Source organism: Trichosurus vulpecula, chromosome 7 (genome assembly GCF_011100635.1).
Source record: "Trichosurus vulpecula isolate mTriVul1 chromosome 7, mTriVul1.pri, whole genome shotgun sequence".
In the NCBI taxonomy this organism is placed as follows: Eukaryota; Metazoa; Chordata; class Mammalia; order Diprotodontia; family Phalangeridae; genus Trichosurus; species Trichosurus vulpecula.
The window spans coordinates 169,147,438-169,174,688 of NC_050579.1; the positions used below are offsets into that span (position 1 = coordinate 169,147,438).

General features: G+C 34.7%; 1 protein-coding gene across 1 annotated transcript in view; it reads left to right on the forward strand.

Annotated features, from left to right (window-relative positions):
* Nucleotides 1–27,251, forward strand: part of ASCC3 (activating signal cointegrator 1 complex subunit 3) — a 399,622-nt gene that overhangs the window by 362,124 nt on the left and 10,247 nt on the right. Inside the window, exon 37 of the mRNA XM_036767945.1 lies at nt 10,724–10,948. Coding sequence (XP_036623840.1) covers nt 10,724–10,948 — 225 coding nt within the window. The remainder of the gene's footprint in view (nt 1–10,723; nt 10,949–27,251) is intronic.

Consider the following 27,251-nt stretch of genomic DNA (forward strand, 5'->3'; position numbering starts at 1 on the left):
TCATAGATCTCCCAGTCTTCAATCCCTTCCTCCCCTAGTCTATCCTATACTCTATAGCCAAAGTAATTTTCTTAAAATAGCACTTTCATTCTTCTCAAAAACCTATAGTCTGAACTTTGTCAGCCATTCAAGGATCCCCACAGTAAGGCCCCATCCTGCCTTTCCAGTCTCCTTTTGTACCATTCCCCTGAATAAATACTACCCTCCAGCCAATTGCTTAGTATCAACCAAGCCTGCCATCTGCAAATCTTTTTTCATAGTGCCTGCCCCTCCCCTAAATGAAATGTCTTCCTTGCTGCTTCTTTGGCAGTGTAAACCTCCCTTGTACTTAAAGACCCAACCTGAGTCTAACCTCTTCAATGAAGCCTTCACTGACCATTCTACTCATAACACTTAGGGCTTTGCTGTTGACTTAGCATTGGATCACATATTGCCTCATGACAAATCTTGAACTGCTTTGCATTGTGATTTAATTACTGATTTGTTATTTAGCTTTCCTGCTCCTTATCATCATCATAATAATAGGTAACATTTATGTTGGGCTTAGTATGTGCCAGACAGTGTGCTAAGCACTGTATAATATTATCTCAATTGATCTTCACAATAACCCTGTAGGAAATAGGTGCTGTTATTATCCCTTTTTGCAGTTGAGATTGCAAGCCTCCTTGAGGGGAAGGTTCTGCATATTCTACTTTTTGACTCTCAGAGCACCTAGAATAACCCTGTCTATATAATGGGTACTCAGCAAATAGTTGTTAAGTGAAATAATTTTTAGGCTATACTTTAATATCTAGTAAATTCTAAGGGGAAGGATTGTTTGTTTTTATTTTTGAATCTCAGATAATTTTTACAGTTGTTTGACTTCCAGGAATTCCCCTATCCCCTCCCAAAAAAAATGAAGGAATATTTCCAAAGAGAAAATGCAAAGTCATAAGAAAAAGTTTGTAAAGCTTTCAACGATAGGTTGTGAAGAGTTATGATAACCTTAAATGGCTGTTATAAATTGATATAAATATCAATATTTCTCTTAGGATTCAAAGTTGCTAAGCCCTAAGATTCTTATTTCTCAAAAAAAATCTAAACATTTTTAAAACTACAAAGCATTTTCATTACATCCTTCAAAACTGAGTTCCTTTTTTGCCAAGTTTCATCAAAGAGCAATTTTTTAAGGTCTTAGCTATAAATCCTGGAAAATAGGAGTTTCTGATGGAATTGTTATCACTGAAATTATTTTAAGTACAACAACCCTAGTGGTACCCACCATTGCAAGATCCCCTAAAATCCAGCTGTCAGCCATGTGGTCAGTTCTCACAAAGGGGGGAAAAGGTGTTTCCTCTTGCTCATGTTTGTTTTAGGCACATAAATCTGTGCATGCCTAAATTTTGCTGCAGGCCAAATGTATCTCCATAAGTTTGAGATATTCTTATAAATCATGCACACATACATAGATACAAGTCTTGAAAATCAAATACACATTGACATTCTAAGAAATTAAAATTATAACTGTCATCTTTAAGTATTTTGCCATCTGCACATCATAACATTGTTTGAACCTTTTGTTTTGGTAAAGGATGTTGTGGGCACATTTTAAATGAGGCATTGTTAATATTTAAGTAATTAGAATTTTTACTGTTCATTTTGAAGCAAATACTCTTTGACAACATAAGGCACCTTTTTCATTTCCATTATTTTTACCCAGAGTCTTATTAGGTTCATTCATAATTTACCTTGAAACTGTGAATTAAATTAAACCTTAATTTGCAGGTTGGCTATAAATGCCAGATAACTACAGTGTATGAGGGGTTTTTTTCCATTATTATACATTTATGCATTAATTCAATAAGGAGTTGGAAATTATTTCAGTTTAATAAATACCTTTAAGGTAAGTGCTAATTATTATATATTATAAACAGAGCTAATTGAGAATTTGGATAGGTTCAATTAAAAAATTTTCCATCTTGTCCTCTCCCTACTTGCTCCCTTAGGAAAATGTTAATGATTGAATATAAGGCATTAATTTGCCTTGAAGTAGTGCATAGAAAAAAGAAAGGAATATACAATACATTTTCTTTTCTTTTTTACCTTTTGGTTTTCCTGGATGTGATATAGCAAATGTTAAAATGTTTTTCAAATGTTATTGTAAAAATGATATATATAACAACTAGGTAATGAATAGTGTGAAAAGGCAATGAAATTAAAATAGGTACTGGCAGGGAAATTTACTGAAATGCGTTCAATAAAGCTTCAGTGGCCAAAAGAAGGCACTGGAATGTGAGAAACTAATTTTGGTTTGTTTTAACGCCTCAGTATGTTACAAATTAATCAAGTGCTACTTAAAGTCTAGAACTCATTAACTTTATAAGTTTTACTTTTCCCATGACAGAAATTAAGTTAAAGCATAAAGCTTCTTTAGTCTCTCACATTGATCAGGCTACAGCCTCTGCTGCACAAGTGCCCTCTTATCTGCTATTTAGTAAGTTAAATGTAGGCAATGGGATGTGCAGCTACATAAAAGTACTAGTTTTGCTGTTATGTAATGTTTTCTTGAGACAAAGTATAAATTCATGTTGACTATTAATTTCAGATTAACAGTTTACTCAGGGAAAAATATTTTATTTTATTCAGCTTATCTAAGAGGAGAACAAATGCAGAGATCCAGTTAACAAATAGTTTTCCAGTAACTTTTCTAAGATAGAATAGGCCAAGGTAGAAGATAAAAGTATAAGCAGCCACTAATTTCTGTCAAACCCAGGATAAACTGCAAAGTTAATTTATTATGGGTGTCTTTAAAAAAAAAGTCACATATGGGATAGAATTCCTTGCAGCTTCACCTCTACCCAAGTGCCAGCAAAACACTGAAAGAAATTTCACTGTAGTCTATATTTGCCAGATTGTTCCCATGTGAACAAGTAGGTGCTACAAGTTGTATGATGTGATGGTTGGACTAAAGCATCATATCAGAACCTGTTTCACTGCTAACTAAAATAAGTACAGTATGCAAACAAAACAGAGTAATACACAATTCTGGACTTTACATGGGGTAGCTAAGTTCATGCCATTTGCAGAGCAGATTGAGGTTTGTAATGAAAAGGAAAATGAAAATGAAAACTACTGAGTGAACAGCAGGGCCCATTTGATGTGATTATGAAGGATGTTTCTTTATTCTGTCTTTTCTTGTGCAATCTAAAAACAGTAGCAGGGGGTTACAAGCAGAGTTCATCATAGGGTTGTCAATCACTGTCATTTAACATTTGCAGTAGAAGATGTCTTTATTCCAGGACAGCTGGGCAAATCAGAGAAACAGATTTGTAGTTAGTAGTCTGTCCAGCCTACACTAAACAAACAAGGACAGGGCAGACATAGCGGCCTCTCACATAAAAATATAATGGACTCCGCTGACCTTGGTGCCCTCCTTTCAGCTTCAATCCCAGTTGCATAAAAGCTTCACTCCCTATTCTCAATTTCCTTTAATTACCTACATGATGCAGATAAGAAAATGAACCTCACTTACAGTCAACGATCACACACAGGAAATTAAGTAGACAAGTTGTTTAAAATTAGAGGAAGGTTTTGGAAGTAAATACATGTCACATTGTGGAAGAAGTAGAGGTTTGAGAGTGTGTGTGTGTGTGTGTGTGTGTGTGTGTGTTTGTGTGTATGTGTTTCTTGAATGCTAGGTGCTAGTGCTGCTCAGTGTCAATTCTGTGACTCTTCTGTTTTTCTGAACTAGAAAGCTAAACTCAGTGAAAAATCTCCTTTGTAAATATTCTGAAAAATCCAGAATGAAATCCTTGAAGGAGTAAAGAGCTAAGTAAAGGAGTGAAGCAAACATGCAACATTCTAAAGGGCTTAGAAGGATGGTGACCCGAGATTCCAGGAATAAATGACCACAGTTTTCACAAGAGATTCTGGCAGTGAGATTGAGGATTAAAAAGCAGTTGTCTTCAGTCTGTCTTCATTTTTAATCTGCCTCTGGAGTAAGCAATCACATAATAAAATGCTAATTAATATTTCTAATGGTTCTAGAAACTTTTCATTAAAATGTTTTTCACTGATTTTACTTTGATTTAAAAAATACTGATGTTTAATATCAAAATAACTTATCCAATAGCTCTTTTTCTTCTAAGAAGTTTTACCTGGTATCTAGTAAAAAAAGGTTTATCCTTACACACTGTCTTACCACAGTCATTTCAGTTAGTTTCACTAAGGTACATTGAAAAGAGCATTTTTCCACATCACATTCAGAATCACTTGCCTTTGTGAACATTTAATTAATATGGATTTAAAAGAAGTCTGATTGGAGATTGGAGACTAAAGCCCACAGTATCAAATCTATAGTTCAAGAGGGATACAAAACCCTGAATATTTTATCTTTAATTTGACAGTCTCTTTGTAGAATACACAATTATGAATGCATTCTCATATTATGAGAGCATTGTCTTTCAGAGAACCAAAATGTTCATTGACCCAGTTACAGAATGTGTGTGATTCTCAGGAAAAAATTAACCAAAAACCAGTTACTCATAAACCAGTTATCAATTTGGTGAATTATATTTTAAAGAAGGTAATTATGCATTTAGGTGATTTAAAATACAAATTTCCAAATGAAACATATTAAGTATAAATTTAGTTGAAAATCAAAAAATGAAGGGGTTGGACTAAATTATCGCTAAGGCCCCTTCCAGCCCTGAATCTATGGTTCTTTGCTCCTTTGTTCTCTAAAGTAGGCAGCCTTAGAAACTGAGTCAACATCCTCCAGGCTATCAAACTAGGTAGATCAAGTCACCTAAGTGACTTCTGAAGTCAGTGAGACCTCTTATAGAACAAACCATGGGTTCTTAGCAGGTTAAGCCAAGTTAAAACACAATGAGCTCATTTTCATAGGATATTACTTCTTGAAAACAAACAATTTGACAAATTTGATGGAACAAAAGATAAAATGAACCTGTTACTACAGTTTGCCACTTTTGGGGTGAGGGTAGTGGGAGAAAGGAATTAATGGTAGGAATAGCTGTACTTTTGTTGAGACATTGATACTTGCCTTAAGCAAATGACTATTTTCAAAAATAAAAATCTAGATATTGTCTTATAAACATTTACAATGAAGTAGACCACCTGTTAGATCCCATAGTCTTCCAGTGTACTACAGGTACAGGTGAAGATATGCTCATCCCTTAACTAGTCTGATCTTTGTACAAAAGATATTTAGTCTGTCATAGGCCCTGAGCTTAGAACCTTTCCAGCTTGGTAGAACCTGCCAGGGCTTGTCCTACACAGGCATAACCTTCTGGAGCCCAGAGTCATTTCCATACTATGATGAAGCATTAGATTAAATCCTTTTTGCCCAGTAAAATGTGGTGATCACAACAACATCTATTATGACAAGCTTAATAATGAAGAAAGACAGCTATCTAATAGATGGAAACAGATTTTAGGTAAGATCCTCCAAGTGCCTAAATCAAACACTTGTGGATTGCACTTCATTGATAACTGTTAAAGTAAATATGCATCTCTTATTTGAAAAGTAATATGAAGTTACTTTCTACGTTTTCCTCCATTACTAGAAGTGTGATTGCCACCATCTTCATGTTGACTTTCACCGAAATCAATCTAATCTACAAAGGATGATAAAGATTTCAGTCTTGTCCCGATGAAAATAAGACTAAATTTTCCTTAGTTGATGATGCCTGTCACTTCTCTGCAGCAGCTATTTGCAAGCAATATCATGAATTCTTCTCCTTTATATCATATACTGTCCTCTCCCAGTAAAAAAGGCAGAATAGTTTCTGGTCTTACCATCACCATCCCTTTAGTTTTTAAAGCAAATAAGATGTTCATGTTTGGTCATGTTGCAGAATTGGGGCAGAGGGTGGGAGAAAAGATGTACCACTTTTACGTGATTACTAAACTCTTTTTAAGTAATGTATCTTTGCTAAGGGTAGAAATGCTATAGGAATTCAGTTACCAGTATTATCCCCCGGCTCCCTGAGGTTATGCTGCATTGTAACTGCCAGGGGGGAAAAAAATCATATTTAATTGGTTTAGAGGGCTTTTAGTCAAAGGAACTGGAAAGCCACTAGCCAAGAGAGACTGTAGCATGCATTAAATACAGAGATTGCTGGATTGGCTATTTCAATCAAATGGATTTCTCAGGATAATATCCACACTAAGATTTTACTTTTTCATTTATAGACTTATAAATAATTTCCAAAAAGTTGCCTGCCATAAAAAATTTTATCTGACCCTGAAAATTAACCTTTGCTCACTACCAGAGAAATCATCTCCATGATATGATACTTCCAAATGTGAACAAGTTCACACCCTACTACAGATAGTAACTATTATCTTTGGGGTGAAGACAGTTTCTGAATTACTTAGTAGACGATTTGTGTTTTTCATTTAAAACTCAAAATCTTGCTGACCTGCATACAATTCATTTTCTTTTTAGGCCTAACCTAATTTCCTACATAACTTTTGATCCATATCATTTTATGTGACATAATAGCGTGTTGATTTTTTTCTACTGGGAACAAACCAAATAGAATTTGATTATTTCATATGGACTAAAGAATATCTAGAATATTGAGATCTTTTTAGCCTAGTACATTCTACAAGTGAATTTAAAGCTTACTCTTTTGGATGGGGGCATGGATGAGACTGGGTAGATTCCTGAATTATCTAGATTATTGCCCTTTATTTTACACTTCCTTTGTCCAAGAGCAAGGTTGAACTGCATACAATTGTATTCCCAGTTTCGCTGTTGTTGGAAGTATCATTTTCCTTATCCCTCTGACTTGATTCCTTGGAATCATTTTAGACTCTTCCTCCTCTTTCTACTATATTTGTTCATGCTCTTTTTCCTTCCTAAGATGTTCATAACTATCTTATAACTATCCTTCAAGATCTAGAACAAGTCCTTCCTCCTCCTCCGTAGAACTTTCCCTCACAACTCTGTCTCACCTTTCTGCATTCCTACTGCACTTGTCTCTGTTACATAATTTAATTAAATACTTTCTTGCTTCTTGATTATTTCATGTATTGAGGATTTATCTCCACAATAAGTTTATAAAGCAAAGTACTCTGTCTTCCATCCCTTTTGTCCTAGGTACGCATTAGATGGCTTGATAAACTGACCAATGAAACATCTGCTCCACATCACTGCCAATAGCTTTTCTCCTAACCTCAAATAAGATTGCATGTTATGGTATGGCCCATTTCCCAACTGCTGCCCCAATATAAAAATAGGAAGAGCAAAGAGAGGTCCAGTCAGATAATGGGGAGTGGTTGACCCAAAGAAATTAGTGTGCTCAAGCAGATGAGAAATTACTGCCCCTCTACAGAAAGAAAAGACAAGACAGAGAAAATGGTAGTCTTGGACAGAACCTAAGCAATGCATAGAATAACAAAATTAACAAAAAAAACTAAAATACAAAAGAATTACTATATTAATTTATCAAATCTTTATTATCTGTAATATGCAAACCACTCTCTTAGGTGTTGAGAAAGATGCAAATTTTAGTTGACATTTGTTTGCCCTTAAAGGGGTCTGTATAGTTTAGTAGAAGGGATGATGCATTCCCAAATAATTAACATACTAATCATGTGCAATAAGTACGTAAAAGAAGTTTGGGATGTTATGTGAGGCTTTACAAGGAGTCCATGATGCAGACTGTCCATTCATTTCTTGACATTATACACACGAGCTATCTAGTTATCCCTTGTTCACACCATGGGAGCGGCCCACTCTATCATCTGGTCATACATCTTTCTGATGGCATCCTATACATGTCTCATGTGCAATAATTCATAGTCAGACTACTCAGTCCTAGTGTGCATCTTTCTGTTGCTCCTTGGATGACCCTTAGTTTTAATTCTCTGAATCTAGTTTTCAATGATATAACTAGACAGCATCACCAGAACAATGTTGTTAAAAAAGAAATAGACCCTTGTTTCTGGGAGAAGTTCTGGGGACGTTAAAGCAGTATACAGTTTTCCAAAAGTGATCCAGCCTTCTCTGCGTCTATTCAGTTCTTAGTCCAACTCATTGTTCATTCTAAGATATAGATGATATCTCTTCTAAGAGATGGGTAAAGAGATGTCCATTCTTCTTAAGAGATAGGTAGACAGTCTCTATGAGATGCCATTCTAACTCTGTGTCATAGTCTGAGTAATAGAAATTTTGCATCCACTTTTCTTGTGTAGAATTCACAGGAGTGATGAAAGATCTCATTTAGGAGGCTCTACATTGTTTTGGAGTTTGATACAATCAGTTCTGTCATCCCAAAATAGGAGCACCCAGAAGACTTCACCATCCTAGGGAGAATGTGTCTTCCATTTTGTCTCTAAATCGAGCATTGTCTAGGATCATGGCAAAAAAAAAAACCCTCTAATTTTGGTATATGGATTAATGAACAAAAATGTATTAAATGTTTACTGTATGCCAAGAACATATGCTAACTTCTAGGAAAAAGCAAGACTGTCTCTATTGGACATTTCCAGTTGTGAGAAACAACAGATATATGCAAGGAAGACACATTCTTTGAGAAGCCTATATTAATGGGGCATTTTGTTCTGCAAAATCAAGTACTTATAGTCAAACTATAAGCACAGAGGGATCTTAAATTCACTAGACCTTTCAGTTATTTGTATGTCTGCAAATATTTGGTCTGCCATAAAATATTTGCAGAGTCTTCCTATTGTCATACCTTCATAAAGGATACCTCTTAGATAGATGGAGAGAGAGAGAGAGAGAGAGAGAGAGAGAGAGAGAGAGAGAGAGAGAGAGGGAGAGAGAGAGAGATACATGTATAGTACATGTATATATACATATATATGCATATATGCAGATTATTCTCAAAAAATTTTTTCCTAGAATTAAATCGGTGGGACAAGAATTATTTTATTCTCTTTATACCTTTTAGGAGGGGACTTTACTCTTATAAAGTCCATCATTTTTTCCCAAGGGTTTGGTATTCTCCCATCTTTCAGATACGTTGAGCAGCTAGGTGGAACAGTGGATAGTTCTGAACATGGAATCAGAAGACCTGGGCATAAGTCTGGCTGCAGACATTGACTAGCTGTGTTACCATGGGAAATTCACCTAACTTCTTTTTACCTTAATTTCCTCTTCTGTAAAGTAGGGATAATAATAGTACCTACCTCCCAGTATTGTTTTGAGAAAATTTTTGTAAGGCATTTTGCAAAGCTTAAAGCACTATATAAATACTAGCATGTCCCTCAATGCCCACTCAGTTGTGTTAACTTCCAGCAGTTCCCTCCTCTGTGTATACTCGATCTAGTTCAGCAATTTTTTCCTCTTTGTTTTCTCTAGTGCCGTTTCTGCTTCCTCATTTAGTACATTGGGGGCTATGATAAGAGTCTAAATGTAGTGACCCTGCTGTCATTTATGTAGAAAAGAGGTTCCTCTATCAAGCTTTACAAAGTTATGCATAGAAGAAAATGAAGGGTGGGGAAGGGAATGTACTGAATACTACAGAGTACTGAATATCATAATGAAACCTCTAAGGGGTGCCATCAGTAACTTCCTTCACATCCAAGAGTCAACAAGAATCAAACAAGTCATGGAAAGGGGGATAATTGTAGAACAAATGATTGATTTAGTTAAAACTATATGTAAAGAATAGCTCAGTTATCAAGGGCAATGGGGTGTTTCTCAAATAATTGCTTTTTGAAAAGTAAGATTCCATATTCACACAACACTAATAGCTAGAGCTAAAAAAAAAAATTTAAGAGGAAGAAGCCTATATACTTCTCTAGAACATAACACACTCATTAATAAAACAGTAAAATATATTTTTATAACATCAATTTTGTGATTCTTGTAGTTATGTAATTACTAGGGAAAAATATCCTCTAGACCAGGAGTTCTTAACCAGGGGTGTCTGTGAGCTTGGATAGGGAAAAAAAATCACATCTTTATTTTTACTAACTTTTGGTTTTCTTTCTAATCTTATACATTTTATTGCATGTATTTAAAAACATTATTCTGAGAAGTGGTCCATGGACTTCACCAGACTGGTACAAAAAGTTAACAGCCCCTGTGTGAAATGGTTCAACATGATTTCATGGGCAAATAGAGTTGGGAAAAGATTATATAGTAGCAGAAAGGCCTGTGACCCCTCAAATCCAGTCATTCACATAGGATATTTGTTAGATACTCTGGGGTATAGCTTCCTCCCCAGAGTAGATTTAAATTTGTGAAGTAGGCCATTTCTGTGTTTCTGTCATCTCAGTTTCTCAGCATTCACATATTCACATCATTCAGCTCAGTTTAACAAACCTCATAAAAGTTTGCCCAGCCTATCAGGTTAATAGAATTTTGCCTTACTGAGTATGACTTTAAAGACAGAAGGATGAAACCAAGGAAATTTCCAAATTATGAATGACTCCAAAATGTCTTTCCCTCATCTATAATTTAGAATAAAATAAGCTTTAAGCTGTGTGCTACCTAGTAATACATACCCACACACCCACACACATCCAAAAGACTGCATATCACCACTGACCATGTTAACAGTCAGAATGGTTGTTTGAAGTAAGCAAAAGCGTAAGAAATATGGCAGTAGGCCTGATTTCTAAAAGTTTTTTTGAGGTACAATCAAAAGCAAAGGAACTATTTTTCTTAGTCACAAAAGAAATACATCTATGTGGACATTAAAAATACATACGTGTGTGTATACAATTTTCCCATTTTGTTTTTAAGGATGCTGAAGAGTATGCAGATCTGCCAGTAAGGCACAATGAAGATCAGATGAACAGTGAACTGGCAAGGAGTCTCCCCATTGAAGTAAATCCTCATTCATTTGACAATTCCCACACAAAATCACATCTCCTGCTGCAAGCTCATTTCAGCCGAGCCATGTTACCATGCCCAGATTATGGCACTGACACTAAAACAGTATTGGACCAAGCTGTTAGAGTGTGTCAGGTATGACCGTCAGTTTTTATACTATTTTTTTCTCCTTATGTGTTACAGTATTGTTTAATTTCAAAGAAAAATGTGGTTTAGTTTTAAAAATGTATTTCTGCATTATGGTTATACTTAGTGAATTACATGAAAATAAGAATAATTAAAGAAAACAATAAATGTGAAATCTGGTTATTTCCAAAATTAAATATTTAGCAAATATAAAATGGCAGATATTGTTCCACATATTATTTCAAAGCCAAATAGGTGGTTCAGACAAAGAAGGATCTATTTGTCTTTTTCCTTAAGACTGAAATATCACTCTTATTATTTTGGTTGATGAGACTTGTAAATCAGTTTCGGTGAAAATGCAATTAAATTGAACATTTTTTATTTAATTTATAGCAAAGCGCCATTAAGAATACCATAATCTGCTCCATGTAGCAAGAGTTTAATGCCTTCAGTTCTAGTTTCTTAGAAATAAGATTATACAAACTCACTGAGTTATTTCTTTGTATTAGCATGGTGAAGGAAATATTTTCCTAGTTTTCATTTTATGTATAGAAATTTCAAAATAATTGTTTTTCTAAAACACAAAAAGAATCTATTATAATGAATATGTCTTCTGTTATTCTTATGCTGATGGGGGTCTATGAAGAACTGTCAAATACAGGCCCAGGGAACTTAAAGACATAAATATTTTTGACATTGTTTTGTGACTAACACAGGGTTTATGTCTCCAAGAAGATGATTTGCTTCTCATTAGGCACTCTTTACAAGCTAAGGTTAAAGACCCTAAAGTTTTAGCAGTAGGGTAACACTTGATGTAGGCACTGTAATTTTTTTTTCTAATCATTGACCCTTTAGTGAATTCTGGGATGAAAGGAATTGTAAAAGGGATTAAACTTTTTAAGTACGTTTATAAACCTACAAGTATAGATAGATAGATACATAGATACATAGATAGATAATATTATAACGCCTGAGTTGATTTTATTTGAAGAGAATTCCTATATATGTTCTTTATTTGCCTTTCTCATCATGCCTCTACTTCAGTTCTTAAAAGCTATGGAGAAATAAAAACAATAGGATGATTTCAGAGAAGTCAGTCTAAGCCAGTGGCAAAGAGGAAAGTTAGGTATGGTCAAGTTTTTTTTAGCTTTTTGTTTATTTTTTAGTTTCCATTATGGGTTTCTTCTTAGTGACGTGGGATTTTCTTAATCCTATGTTGGTCGTTTTAAGAGCAATAGCATTGACAGTCTTAAATGTTAAATCCTTTTTGGTTACCCAGCTTTTCAAGCTTAAGGATCTCCATCCTTACACTATTAAAACTATAAAGAAATGTCAGTCAGATTCGCATCTTAAATCCTGTTCTCACAACCCTTTCCCCTTCAAACTTATGATAAAGATAAATTAGTAGGGAAGAGGAAAAAATATTCAGGTGACTGATGGAAAACTTTGGAAAACTAAAGAGTTGATAAATTTTTCCATGATTGGCTCACCTTCCTAAACCCTGGGCACTGCAACTTTCAATTGGCATACATATGCTCAAGCTTTTGTAAGCATTTGTTTAAACAGAGTTTTGTTTTTGGTTTTTTTTCAGGTAGCAATTATGCAGGCTGATGGAAAGTTATAATGTGTTGTGCTACTACTACCTTCATGGAACAGTGGCATGACCTTGTAGTCTGAGAACAGGATTAACCATAAAGTCAGCTCCAGTGTTGCTTGGGACTTGGGGAAGTCACTTAACCTCTACTGCCTGAGCAAAACTAACACCCTACACAGATGATATATTAATGTTTATAAAGTAAACAATGATTCTGAGATTAAAAGAGGTAGGGATAGATTGATACTTTAAAGTTCTTAGAATTGTTTAAGTGTGTAAAAAGTGTGAAAAATTCTAGCCTCTTTAGTTCATAGGATATCATACTAGATAGATTATTTCATATTATGGACACCATAGTACAGTCATTTACAAAGAATTTGGTTGTTATATTTTCCCAACTCAAAAACATCCTGGATATACCCTTTACATACTCTCTCACCTCCACAAATCCTTAATCAGTGAGATTTGTATGTTTTTGTCTGCTTCTTTTTTCCCATTTTAGTATTACTGGCAGTAGTATCTTTACTTAGTCCCTGTTATTCATGTGACTCAAAGCCTTGTGACCATTGCCCCATAGACACACCCACACTCTCTCTCCATCTCTGTCTCTCTTCTCTCTCTCTCACACACACACATTCTGTCAGCATACACACTATACTACTTTAGATATGAGTAATTTCAATTTTCATACTTTAATCTATCAGCTATTTTGAGAAATTTTAGCCATTTTCCACATACGTAATTAGGTATCTTGGTCCTTCACCTCTGAAGATGTTTCTCTTGATTACATTAGCTAATAAAATGTATCTGTAGTTCCTGATACATGAACAGAAATTATTTCAGAAAGAAAAAAGCCTTTATATTAACCCTCAGAATCAATGCCAGTATCTGTATTTTGCTGATGAGATATGCCAAGAAGTTGTGACTGGCCTAAGCTTACACAACAAATAAATGACAAAACTAAGACTGGAGAGAGGAAGTGGCTGGTTGTTTGATTGGCTCACTGAGCTACGTTGCTTTTCTGAATTGACAAAGCAATGGATGATTAGAAAACTAACATAATTCAAAATTGATGTGATGCCTCTTATAATTTACTATGGTATAAAGGTGACCTTATGTCCTAAAAAGCTATGCCCCTGGAGCATAATTGCTGACAGGTCCTACCAAGCTAGAAAGGCTCTGAGTTTAAACTTGGAGATGGGCTATGTCTGTATGTTGTCTGAGGACCTACCTAAGCTAATTTTGAAGAGGCCTATTACCAGCTTGGCTTTAGGGTAATGAATTTTTTTTATCTACATTCCATACTCCATTTTTGTCATTTTTATGTGTAAATTTGAACTTTAAGGATACTAGAGCAATGGGTTTAAAATCCATTGATGACACTAATTTATCAGGCAAACTTGTGAAAATCACCTAAGCTCAACACTTAGAGGTCTGTAAAGTATTGTTTATATCAAGGCGGGGGGCTTATATCAGACCTTCAAGTTAATTTCCTCTGATCCATGGGTGCAAAGACCAAAAGTAAATTTGTGTATGTTTGTCACTGTGAAAACTCAACATAGTTTTTTAAAGGATCTAGCAATAATACTCTACAAGGCCACAAAATAGGGATGTTATTTTATGAAGTTAGATTTTTTTTCCCTCTGTAAAACAAAATATAACATTCCTCACTTTCCAGAGCAAAGAATTCCTAAATTTTAAAGTCATCGGAATTCTTCTGTTGAAAATGAGAGAAGAAATTTTAGGAAAAAACTCAAGAATTTAATTCAACTAAACAAACATTTATTAAACACCAAATGTGCACAGAGTACCAAGCTAAATGACTTGCCCAGGGTCACACAGCTGGTAAGTAAATGAAATAGGATTTGAACTCAGCCCTTCCTGATTCCAAGTCCAGCACCAGTTCACTATAGTTGCCATCTTTATAGCACCTGGAGCATGTATAAACAATAAAAATATAATAAATGACCAATATTATCAAAAATAAAACAGGTTAGTCTCATCTGCTGTCCTTTGAACAAATCCTGAGTCAACCTACAAATCAGTTTTTTTCCCATGTTGTGAGTCCTGAATTTAATAGGTCAGGTAAGAGACAGTGGGGATAAAAAATACCAGTGGTATAGTGCTGATAATTCTAATATTAAGCCACCAGAAGCTAAGTATATCGTTGTAGTGAGTCAGCCATTTTGCTCTACAGTGGATTTTTTTGAACCTAGACTGTTCTGTAATCAAATTACTTGACTTCAAATCTTATTTCACCCACTTACCAATTATGTGACCTGGGCAAGTAACTTATCTCAGCTTCAGTTTTTTCCTCTGTAAAATGGGATAATAATAATGGGCCCTACCTCTCATATCTGCCGTACAGATCAAGCAGTATGTCAAATATCTAAAGCATTTTGTACACTCCAAAGCTCTGTACAAATGCTAGCCATTGTCATTATAATAAACAAGAAGTCTCACCTTTCAAGAAATTTGTGTTTTAAAGAAGTAAAATAGATTTTAAGATTGCTTTGCTCTTTTTCTATTTATTTTGCCTTTTTTAAGGCCTATTTTTACCTATTTTAACTGAATGGACTTGAATTTCTAATTTACCTCTTTTTATGCTTGGGGCGATATCAAGCAGGCCAATATTATTCTCTGATGCCACTTTGCTCAGAAGAACTTAAAGGTTTTTACGAAAGCTGCCCTAGTTGTGATGTCTGCAGCTTACTTAACAAAATATCAAATATAATAAATTGATATACCTGTCTATGACAACATTTAGTACCCATTTAAAAGTTTGGTACCTTTTAGATAGCACCAGCTAATGTTCTGTTCTTTAATGCTCTGCTATTCTAAAACTACTCTATTCCATCTTCAAACAAAAAAATATATTTAATTCTGAGATCAGGGAGTGGATTCAGTCTTTATTCATGGCACAACTTTTTTTTTTCTTTTTTGAGAACTAGTATGGCTGTAATTGCCTCTTCATTTGTATTAGCCAAGGACTTCCATTTCTAGTAAATAAAATCACATAGATATTTAATGTTAGCCGGATAAAACTTCTTTATGAGTAGAACTGCCTTAGCCTTTAAGGAGTATTTACCTATGAATGGGTTAAGCACAGACTCAACAGGATACCAGTGTGATGAGGGATGTCAAGGCCTATTACATGAACAGGGTTTAGAATTAGAGAATCAAATATCGTTTGCAAGAAAAAATGTCCCAAGTATCTTTAGGCTTAACAAAAGAAGTACTTGGTCAAATCCCTTGTTCAATATCTTCAAAAAATGTTTTGGTTAAAGGTGGTTAAAATATATCCATCTAAATGAGGTATTTTTTTAATTCCCGTAGATAAGCTAAATATAATTACTCTATATCTCACAAAGTAAGCATCTAATAAATGTTTATTGAATTAAATTGAATTAGAGAGAGACTACAGTATTAATTGGCTTCCAGAATAGAATGGATCATATAGTTAGCAACTAGACTACTAAATAAAATAATACATTATTTTAAAGAGAGGGTCCCTCTCCTCAAATCTGTTGAATAGGCATAAAAGAAAAAAATGTTCATTCATTAACATGTCTTCTCTAAGAGTGCACCCACTAATATTAATCCTATAATTGTATTGTCTGTATGTGGGAAAGACAGCATAGTATAGTTTTTTAAAAATTGCCCTGGATTAGGAAATCAGGAGACCTATGTTTTTGTCCTCATTTTCCTTGTGCCCTTTTGATCAGCCATGTAGATTTAGGAAAGTCATTTTAGTTCTCTGGGGCTCTGATTTCTTGTTTGGAAAATGAAGAACTAATAATAACTATTCACATTTACATAAAGCAGCCTTCAAAACAAGCTAGTAGGGGAAATGATAGAAGTCTTTTTCTGTTCTCATTTTATAAAAAAGGAAAATGAAACACAGAGTAGATAAGTGACTTGGCCAGGGCCACACAGCTAGTAAATATGACTCAGGATTAGAACTCCAGTCAGTGCACTTTCCATTATTAATTTAATTTTATTTCAGGATTTCCAAAGCACAAAATGAAACAACATAGAAACAGGAAGCAACCAATTACTCAATGTGAAGATTTAAGGGTATAAGCAAATAGTCGTGTAGATTTACTAGCAAAATGCCTTCCAGGACTCTTCCACCACCCTCCATCACCCACAAAGCCCTCCCTCTCTTCCCCCATACAGTGTGATTTTACTTAGAAGCTTTTGTATGGCAGTTTGGTGATGGTTTTTTAAAGATGTGACACTGCTTATGAAGAATCTTTCTATCCTCAGCTTCCTCTTTCTGAGCCTACCAGCAAAACCTTTTCCCGTTTGGGGCTGTAGGAAATGAGTAATGCTTAACCCATTTGTGTGATCAATTCACTTAAGCAGCTACTGTGAAATGTTAATCACAACTTTAATTTGTACTGCATTAGCATTTTGATTAACTTGTATGCTTGCTAGCGCACTTGAAGCGCTTTTACTCATAGTTACAGCTCGGAAATGACTTTTTGATTAATTAAGTTTGTTAGACAGCAGCTGAGCTTCCTGAATGCTAACCTTCTGGGGCTAAAAGTTCAGGAGAAAGTTACTGTGAACAACTGTTGCTGCTAAAAAGGATTCTTATAAATGTACTTAATATTATTTTAATTATTGACAAAATATTGTATCATTACTTTGAAATTGACCTGAACCTTTAAGGATTGTAGATTTTTTTCCTCAAGAAAACTTTTTCCACTTTTCCTGACATAATTAAGCTATGAGAAGCTACTGAACTAGAACTGTGGTTTGTTTGTTTTTTCTGTTTCATTTGAGAGGTTTTTTTGGATTTGAAGTTTTAGTTTTTCACTAATGCATTTGTTAACATGAGCTTTTATAGTTTTTTTTTTTCCTTCTTTTATATACTCCTATAAATCAACCACTTGGATTTGGAGAATGATTGAAAATCCTTTCCTTATAATGGACCAAGTAAATTTACATTCTTTCTAATATGCTTTTCTTAGCTTTTTGAGAGTATGCAGTGGCATTATATTAGAATACATGTGATCTGGTTTTTCAAAAGTTTTAATTTCTGTGATACTATCACCAGATACATTCAAGGGCTGCCTGGAGACTACACCATAAATCAGAGGAAAGGGATGTCTAAAACTTAGGAGGAGCGGGGGGGGGGGGGGGGGGGGGGGGGGGGGGGTTGGGGGAGGGGGGGAAGTGAGAGTGCAGAGATGAGAAAGTAAAGGTTCATTGAACATTAAGAGCCTGGTGGAGTGGCACCAAAGAGAGACAGAGCCATCTGTCCCATCCTTTGTACCCCTAACAAGGTACACCCTTTTTGTAGTGTACTAAATGTAGGTCTCATCTGTAGTATTTTTCAAAATGCTAAATTGTACTAGTTTTACTAAAACACCTAGGTCAAAGATGTAAAGCCTCTTTATATTGAAAAATACTAAAGTATATTGATTATTCCCCCCAAATTTACAAGGTCATAGAATCTTATCTCCCAAAGGCACCTTACATATTATCTAGTGTGATTACATAAGAAGCCCTTTATGTCATTTGAAATATGTGATATATAAATATCATAAAATAATAGCTAATCTGATTTCTAATATATTTTTTCATTTACATTAAGTATAATGAGTATAGTGACCAAAACTTCTCTTTTTTAAATTAAGCTATATAGTTTCTTAAAACTATCAATTCTACTTAAAAGACGTTGAATAATGTATTTCTCTGTATTATTGAGGTTATCTCAGTATTAACTAGGAGCATTAAAATTATTTTAAACATTTTAGATTGGTACTTTATTTCACTCATAATCTAAAGTAAAATTCAATTAGTGACTCACTGAGGCTCAAAAGGAATGTAAATTTATATATTTATATATTTCTCACTATATTAGAAAGAGCACTGGATTTTTTGAGGACTGGTTTCAGTTACCACTTCTCTTACATGCTACCTGTGTAACTTTAGACAAATCACAGAATTTTAGAGTTGAAAAGGACCTTGGCAGCCTCTAGTCTATTATAACACACTTGACAAGTAGTTCTACAATCTGCTTAACAACCTCCAATTAGAGAAAAGTCACAGCCTCACTGAATTTGTTTCTTAATTTTTAAAATCAATTTTTTTAAAAAATTGAGGTCAGGTGGTCTCTAAGTTCCCTTCCCAGCTCTAAATTTTATGAACTATCTAATATTTAGTTCTTTTCAAAATAATTGCATAAGGTTTCAACATAGATGGCCTTAATACTAGAGTTTACTATTTTGATGTTATTTGAGAGAGATATCAATGTGTCACCAAAGATTTAGTGAAAAGTAAAATGCATATACAGTAGTTAGCAAATGTAATTTGTCAGAACTGCTAAGCAAAAGTGAGAAGGAAAACCTCTGAATTTGAGTTTTCAAAGACTAATCATTTCTCTGGAAGCTTTTTAGAAATTATTTGTATGCCCTGTGTACATGAATCTGACTCTGATGCAAAAAAAAAATATTTTCTAGGAAGACAGTTGCAGGAGGTTCAAGGTAAACAGAAAGAACATGAGAAGGTACCCAAAGCAATGACTATAGCTTTTGCATCCTAAATCTAATTGGCAAAAGGATCTGCTTCCAAAACTTGTCCACGTCTTATGAGACAGTTATTTTTTCCTTTGAATAAGAATGGATACTTAATATGGCAATTAATGCAGTTTTCTATTGAAATAGTAAAGCCAAGATTGAAATACCTGGAAAATGGCCAAACCTCCTAAATGATTTTAGTGTAGACCCTGCCAAAAACTGTTACATTTAGAAGTTTTATTGTCTCATCTAATAAAAACCTCATGGCTTCCTGTGCCTTGATATTTGTCAAGACAAAGCTCAGAACCTGAGGTAGCATATTGAAAGCCCATCAGTATGATCCTGTTCTACCAATGCCCAGTAGAGAGACAGACAGACAGACAGACACACACAGACACACAGACACACACACACACACACACACACACACACACACACACACACCCCAAACCAAAGCCCAGCATTTTGGCATTTGTATTCACACAAACATATCGCCTCATAAACGTTCTGCTCAAAATATCGTAGTTGCTTTATTCCATAAGCTTCTCTACTAACAAAATTCCCCTTACTCATCTCTTCTCCTCCCTTATCAGTTAAATGCTTCTGGAATTCCTCTCAACCCAAGAAACATGGATAGCACAGATAACATTCATTGTATCCACACTTCCAAACCCTAAGCAAAGACTACACCTCCATACTTTCAGATTAGCCCTGCCCATCCTGACAGCCATTCATCTTACCTCCCCTTCCATCAGGCCCTTTTTGTCAACTGACTTCCCTGCATTTTCTGCAGTTGACTGGATATGGATATTGCCAAAAAAAATTGAAATTGACCTTATCTTTAAAAACTGGAAATAACCAATTTCTAACATGGCAGACATTTTAACATCAAATGTCTTTGTACAATCATATCATCAGCTGGATAAAGCAAAACCAATATTAAATTAGGAGAAAGGATGAAAATGCCTCATACCTTTAGAGCTCAACAAACTTATTCAGGTAAATTAAGTCCATCACCATTTTTAGAGGAGATTTAAGCAACACAAAGCAGCCACCACAAGAAGATGACCAAAAGATCCAAGAAACTACCTCAGTTGACAACACTTGACATCTTTGTCATGTGAAGAGATCAGGCAGCCAAGAGCAAGACTGACTTAAAGTTTTAACCTCACTCATAAAACCCTATGGAGGAGATTAGAGAAAGATGACAGACTGTATTACCTCACATGTCCTCAAAATAAATAAATTAGATATACAAAACAACAGATGAAAGCATTTAAATGGAAAATGAATCCACAGAAAAATGGGCATGGGCCTAGCTAAGTCAGATCATCAGGAGAGCCATCTGTAAGTAAAACTGGAGGGAGCAGGGAGAGAACAACAGATAGATGTGAAATGGACCAGATCTACCATTATTGCTATAATATACGAGTTGTATGGGGGCATGGAGGTGGGTATGTATGTTGTTCTCATCAACAGCAGTGGAATGACCACATTTGGATTATGCTACCTCAGTATCTGAGAGAGTAGTAAAGGCCCTTGAGAAAATTAAGTCAAGAAAAGGCACTAGATCTGATGAGATACGTGTAGAAGAAATCTGTTATGGTAAAACAATATTAAGGAACTCAAGACAAGAGAGAATAAAATGTCCAAAAGAATGGAAATATTCATGGACCATACTTTTACCGAAAGGCAGGAGTAGAGGTGGTGATGTACAGAAAGACATCAGCAGATGCCTACTCATGTGTTTTCACTCAGTTGTGAAGAACAGAAAATGTTCTATTCAAGGAAATAAGGATAGTCTTGAAGAAATCTTGAAAGTGAAACAGACTTTCCAGTATAATTTCTTAGAGCAAAACTAATTTTTACAGTCGCAACTGACTGAAAGATAAGGAAGATAGATGATCCCATAGTGTTTGTTGTTTAATGATTTCAAGCAAGTGTTTTGCTTTGTAAAGAAAGTGTTACCTAAAAGACCCTCCTCAGATAAAGTACCTCCCACTCATCTGTGTAGTTGCATAAGAGCCTTCCAGAGCTGTTACCATTAAAATTAACTTTGTTCAGTTATGTGCTGAATATCAATATCAAGCAAAACGTAAAACAGGGAGACATGCTGAAGTAAAGTATGTGACAGTGTCATGTAGTATGCCCAATGCAGAGTTTAAATAGAAGAGGGATTTTCTGTTTATGACAGAGTTAGCTAATTGGTCTAGTTTGCAAATAACATTGTGTTGATTTTATATATCCCCAGAGCATTACACCTTGTCATTAAGATCCTCATTTGAAAGACAGCAGTCTAACCACCCACACTAGCAATGTGGATGAAAAAAAATGTTTTCTAGATGATGGCTTACAAGAGTCTATTTACTTTATCCCTTGGTATGCATATCTTGGATATATTAGAGATGTTGTAGTCCAGCTGCCTTGCTTTACAAATAAAGAAACTGAGGCCTTCAGAGAATTTCTTCAAGATTACAAATATAGTAAATAGAGGTAGATTTGAACCCAAGCCTTTTAACTCATTTTCCTATATCATCCTGCCCTTGCAGATAAACAGCGAACTGAACCAAAAGTGGTGGGTATTGGGAACTAGGTCACATTTGAGAAATTGTTCACTGTTTACTGCTAATAAAAAAAAAAAGCCCATCTTTTAACATAATAATTCTACCGATGATTCCACATGACTGTCAATCAGGAAATACCATAAAATCTTAAGAACCAAGTTAAAAGCCTCCAAAAGAACAATGAAAATGCATGTGATAATTACAAAGCATACTGCAGTAACAAATAGATAGCCTGAGTGCAACTCTGTGGTACTGACAAAATGTTAAAAGAACCATACCTTCTTTGGAGAATTAATGCAAAAAACATAAAAAAGAGTCAACAAGATGAGAAGACATGAAGTTACATTAGGTATCAAAAGGGGATGATGTCCACTGAAGAGATCACAGTTCCATCAAAGAAATGCATGAGAGTTATAAACAAATACTAAGAGAGATATGAGGGAAGATAGTTCTTTACCAACTAGAGCAGTTAAGGAAGCCTTCCAAGAAGGGGTAGTATTTTAGTTAGTTTTCAAGTAAAGGTTAGAATCCCATAGGCTAAGAAGGGAAAATGGTAGCAGCATAAATAGAGGGAAAAGCAAGATCAAAACCAGGCAGGAAAGAAAGGGACATGTTAATAGCTCTCTTATAGGCTTCTTTCATAGAACTATGATCTCATCGATTAGCATTCTCCTCTGGTTTATGCTTCTCACATAAATCCTCTGTTATCATCATTATTACTTTATTGTTTATATTATTATTATTATTATTTATTGGCAGTGAGTATGGTATGAGATAAAGCTGGAGTTAAGGTGGCAGCAAGTTGTGAAGGGTCTTGAATGCCAGCTGCAGACACTTGAACTTTACTCAATAGGCAATAAAGAGGGAGTTGTTGAAAAGTTTTGAGCAGAGGAGTGATGCATCCAGATCTATACAGTTTATGACCAGTTTGGCAGTGATGTGCAAGATAAACTAGAAACAGAAAAAAATCTATGAGGAGGCTATTGCAGTAAGCCTGGCATGGCACCAGGGATAAAAAAAAAATAGAGATGCAAGAACGATTGTGGAAGTAGAATTGCCAGAACTAAGTCATTGGTTAAATATGAGAAGGAAGAAGACATTAAAGATAATAGGAAGATTTTGAACATAGGAGACTAGGTAAGTGGTGGTACTACTGAACAAATCATGTAAAATCGAATGAAGATTTAGTACTAAAGTCATAAAAGAAATTCAGGAGGCACTGACCTCTGGAAGTTAGCAGATGATAGCGATGAAGACAGAAAAATAGAGTAGTTATTTCATGGTCTTCAAAAGAGGAAAGGTCATTCATTTAAATCTAACAGTCATTTGTCAAGCACCTGTTAAATGCAAGGCATTGTGCATAGATTCTAAAGACACAAAGATAAAAATGAAATAGCTCTGCCCTGAAGGAACTTACATGGTGGCAGGGGGGGCAGGAGTGGGGGGAAGGTAACAACGTATACGCTAAAAGTAAATATAAGATAATTTGAGAACACTAACAAACTAACAGTTAAGGAGATAGATAGACAGTGAATGAGCAAAATTTATTCCTTATTATGTGGCAGGAACATTGTCATCAGGAGAGGTTTTCTCTGTGAGGTGGCACCTTTGTTGAGCCTTAACAGAAGTTAGATGTTCTATGAGGCACAGATTAAAGAAAGTATGCATAATGGCCATGAGAGACCACCTCTGTGGAGGCACAGAAATGGAAGCTATCCAGTTAGGTTCTGTTAAGAACCTAGTGCAGTCCAGCTAGAACATAGAAAATGGGAAGAGAATTAAAATGAAGTAAGTCTAGAAAAGCAGATGGGAGCCAGATTATAGAGGACTTTAAAAACTGGGCTATCTTTGATACTAGAAGCTGAATCCACTGAAATTGACAGTCACATAGGCTAATTTGTCAGCTTGTGGAAGAAGAGACAAACCAATTAGGAACACAGGATCACAGATTTGAAGTTGAAAAGGACCGAGTCCTCATTATATAGGTATGGAAACTGTGCACAGAGAGGTAAAGTGAAGGAACAAATGACAGAACCAAGACTCGAACCCAAATCCTCTGGTTCCAGATCTAGCACTTTGTTTCTTTTAATGGTACCACCATCCTCCCAGTAATCTGAGGTCAACACCTGGGATCTATCTTTTACCCCTTTACTTATCTAGCTCCATTCAGTTACCAAGTTTTGTCAGTTCTCCCTTTATGTTTCTCATTCATTCCCTGCTACTACCACCATAATCCAGTTTCTCATTATTTTTCGCCTGGCCTACTGCAATAGCTTCTTAACAGTATCTAGCACACCATGCTTTGCACATAATATTTATTATATATGTGTATATATATATATATATATATATATATATACTATATAAGTATTTATTGGATGAATAAATGACTTGGTTTCTCCCACTTTGTCTCACTGTCGTTCCAAACCATCCAACATACCACTTGGCAAATTAAGTTAGGTAACTAGCTATGTGGCTCATTGGATAGTCAGACTTGGAGTCAGGAAAATCTGAATTCAAATCCTGCCTCTGACACTTACTGCAAACTACCTGTTCTCAGTATAGCCTCTGTTACTTAACTATTGCTTTGCACAAAAAACTTTGTGATTCTTTGTCATCCACTGAATGCAGGCTAGACTAGCTTGAAAATGAAGGCTCAATGTGATCTGACCCCCAACCTGATCTCCCATTACTTCCCTAGACATGTACACTATGCTCTTGTCACCATAGATACTTGGTCTTTCTTTTTGTGAAAAGAAAAGAAAGTAAAAAGTTTCCAATTCATTCTGTGCCTTTTGATTTCATTTACTTCATGTAAGCAGTTACTTAGCATTATTTCTTGCTGTCTCACATCTGGATTTTACTAGGGAAAATTATTGAGAAATGCTATAAATTTTGTGAAAACCTTCAGCTTCATCGGGAAAACTTCAAAGTTAAAAACAGATGTTTTAGCCAGCTCTGCTTGTGTGCAAGCTGTCAGTATGGCGCAATTTCCAACCAAATTATAATCCAGCATCAAAACTGAGATCACTAAAATTACTTTAGAGTACAATTTTATAAATAATGATGCTTCATTGGGTGTAATTACTCATTTATCTCCTCCCTTTCTCTTACTTTAGCACTGTCTAGCAGATTTGTCTGAATAGGATATGATCCTGTTCATCATGGATATGAGTTTGCCTTGATTCATTCCATTTTCTTCATGTAAAACTGATGGATTTCAATCAACTCAGCAGGGGTATGGGAGGGGTGTAAGATTTGAATTATCCCTAGATTTTAAAACATACATCTTTCCATTATATTTAGAGGAATGCCTTCTTATAGGCTGTACTACAAGCAGACCTATAAAGTCATTGGTTCCAAAAATTATTCTGTCCATACCTTTGCTAGTCAGCAAAGATTTTTTCCATTGCAATTCAATAAGCAGAAACCAAGAAACAGCAGTCCATTCTACTATATGGCTGTGTAAGCAGACTACACAGGTGGATAGCTTTTATAAAAGTAAATGGTTTCTTGAGGCCATTCTTCTATTGTGTACAACAATATATGGCAGCTATAGATTTGACCACTTGTTGAGAAAATTAAGATCATGCAAAATTATTTTCAGTGGATTATAACGTACTTCTTTAATTGGAAAGAAACAAGAGAAAAATTAAAATAAATGATTTGGTAATTATTTATCGAACATAGTTCAGAAGGACAGAAATGTAGTCATAATTAGTTACATTTGTAGTTTTTGTTCAACAATTTTAAACTACCAGAAAAGTATTTCTAAAATTCTTTATTCTATACATGTTAATACAAATGTGCATTTTAGTAATATGTTCATGAATAGATGAAACGATTACAATTAAAATGACATTTTAAGCATTTACTGGGTACCTCTAATCCCTGCTACTCTCAACTCTGAATGCCCCAAATCTATTAAAATCACATTGTAGGCTACTAATGTAATATGGGTGTCTACCCATGACTCATACTAACTCATATGTCTTTATGGCAGCATCTTTCCAGAATCAGTCTAATTTAATTGAAATGGATTTGCCTGTATAAACAACTCTTTTGTTTAAAGAAGATTTCATTGTTTAGTTTTGCCTTAAGTAAATGCAGCCTTTTGTTTGTCCATAAAACATTTGATTAAATATATAGAGTAATATACGTAGTTCCTCATCTTTCTACTAGCAGCATATATAAAATGAGTTAGAAGTATTACAGGTTTGTACTTTTTTAAGATCTTGGATAATGTCATTTACAATGAAAAAAATAGGGATATGTTTTCTGGGGGGGAACCTAAAAGTTTCTTATCTTCTTGCTATCATTGATACTAAGTTTAAAAGACTATACCAAGATTACTCTTTAAAGATTTTTTTTCTTAATTTGAACTTAACTTTCATGAAAAATAATTTATTTTTCAAAATATTATTGTTGAAAGCCAATAAGTTTGTTTTTGGTAATGTCCTCTGTTTCTTACATCATGATAGTAATTCCCAGTATCTTTTCTGTGCTTCCCCCCAACCCCCCAGCCAACTATCTCATATAACTAATAATGTTTTTAAAGGGGTGGGGGTGGAATTAGTGCAACTGATGTTGAAAAAAATGCATGTGCAAAACATGTAATGTGTAATTGAAGGGCTAAGTTGGGGCTGTCTTCTCATATCTCTTCATTCAAGTCATGATTGATCTTTATAATATTATTATATTCACTTTTGATTTTTTGGTGAATGGTTCTTATTTATATTGTTGTAGTTATTGGTGTATTGTTTTCTTGGTTCTGCTTACTTCACTCTGCATCAGTTCATGTAAATCTGGCCTTCTCTGTATTCATCATATAGTTTATTACAGTACAATAATATTTCATTTAAAAAGTATAAATTAACTTTGGATATATTATCATTTTTATTATAATGGCATGGGATAGCCATGAGCACTGTACATTTATCCAGCTATTTAACTTGTTCTTTATTTCTTTATGGATTACTTTATAACTGAATCTCTACAAGTTTTTTGTATGTTTTAGCAGGTTGATCCCCAGGTGTTTTACTCATTTTCTAGTTATTTGGAATTGGATTTTCCTTTGTATTTTTGTTTCTTTGGTTTTGTTATTATTATATAGAAATGCTTTTGATTTTTGAGATTTTATTTTCAACCTGGGATTTTCTAAAAATATCATTTCATCATCAGATCAGTTTAGTTTTAAAATCTCCTCCTTCCTATCTTATGCCTTTTATGTCTTTATTTTATCTTATTGCTGCTTCTGGCATTTCCAAAACTATTTCAAATAATAGCAGGGAGAGGGGACATGCTTGCTTTCACTTCCATATTTGTTGGGAAAGGTTCTAACACATAACACATCACATAATGATGCTTCCTTTTGGTTTTAGATATCTACTCTGTATGATATTTTTTAAAAAGTCCTTTTATACCTATACTTTGTAGGGTTTTTAGCATAAAAGAATGACTCACTTTGTCATAGGCTTTTTCCACATCTCTTCAGATGATCATGAGTTTGTGGATGTTTTGGTTTTTAATATGATTATGTCGATTGTTTTCCTAATGTTGAACTGGGAGTAAGGATTTTTTTAAAATTCTGTTTATTATTTTAAATCAGTCCATTCTAGCCAAAT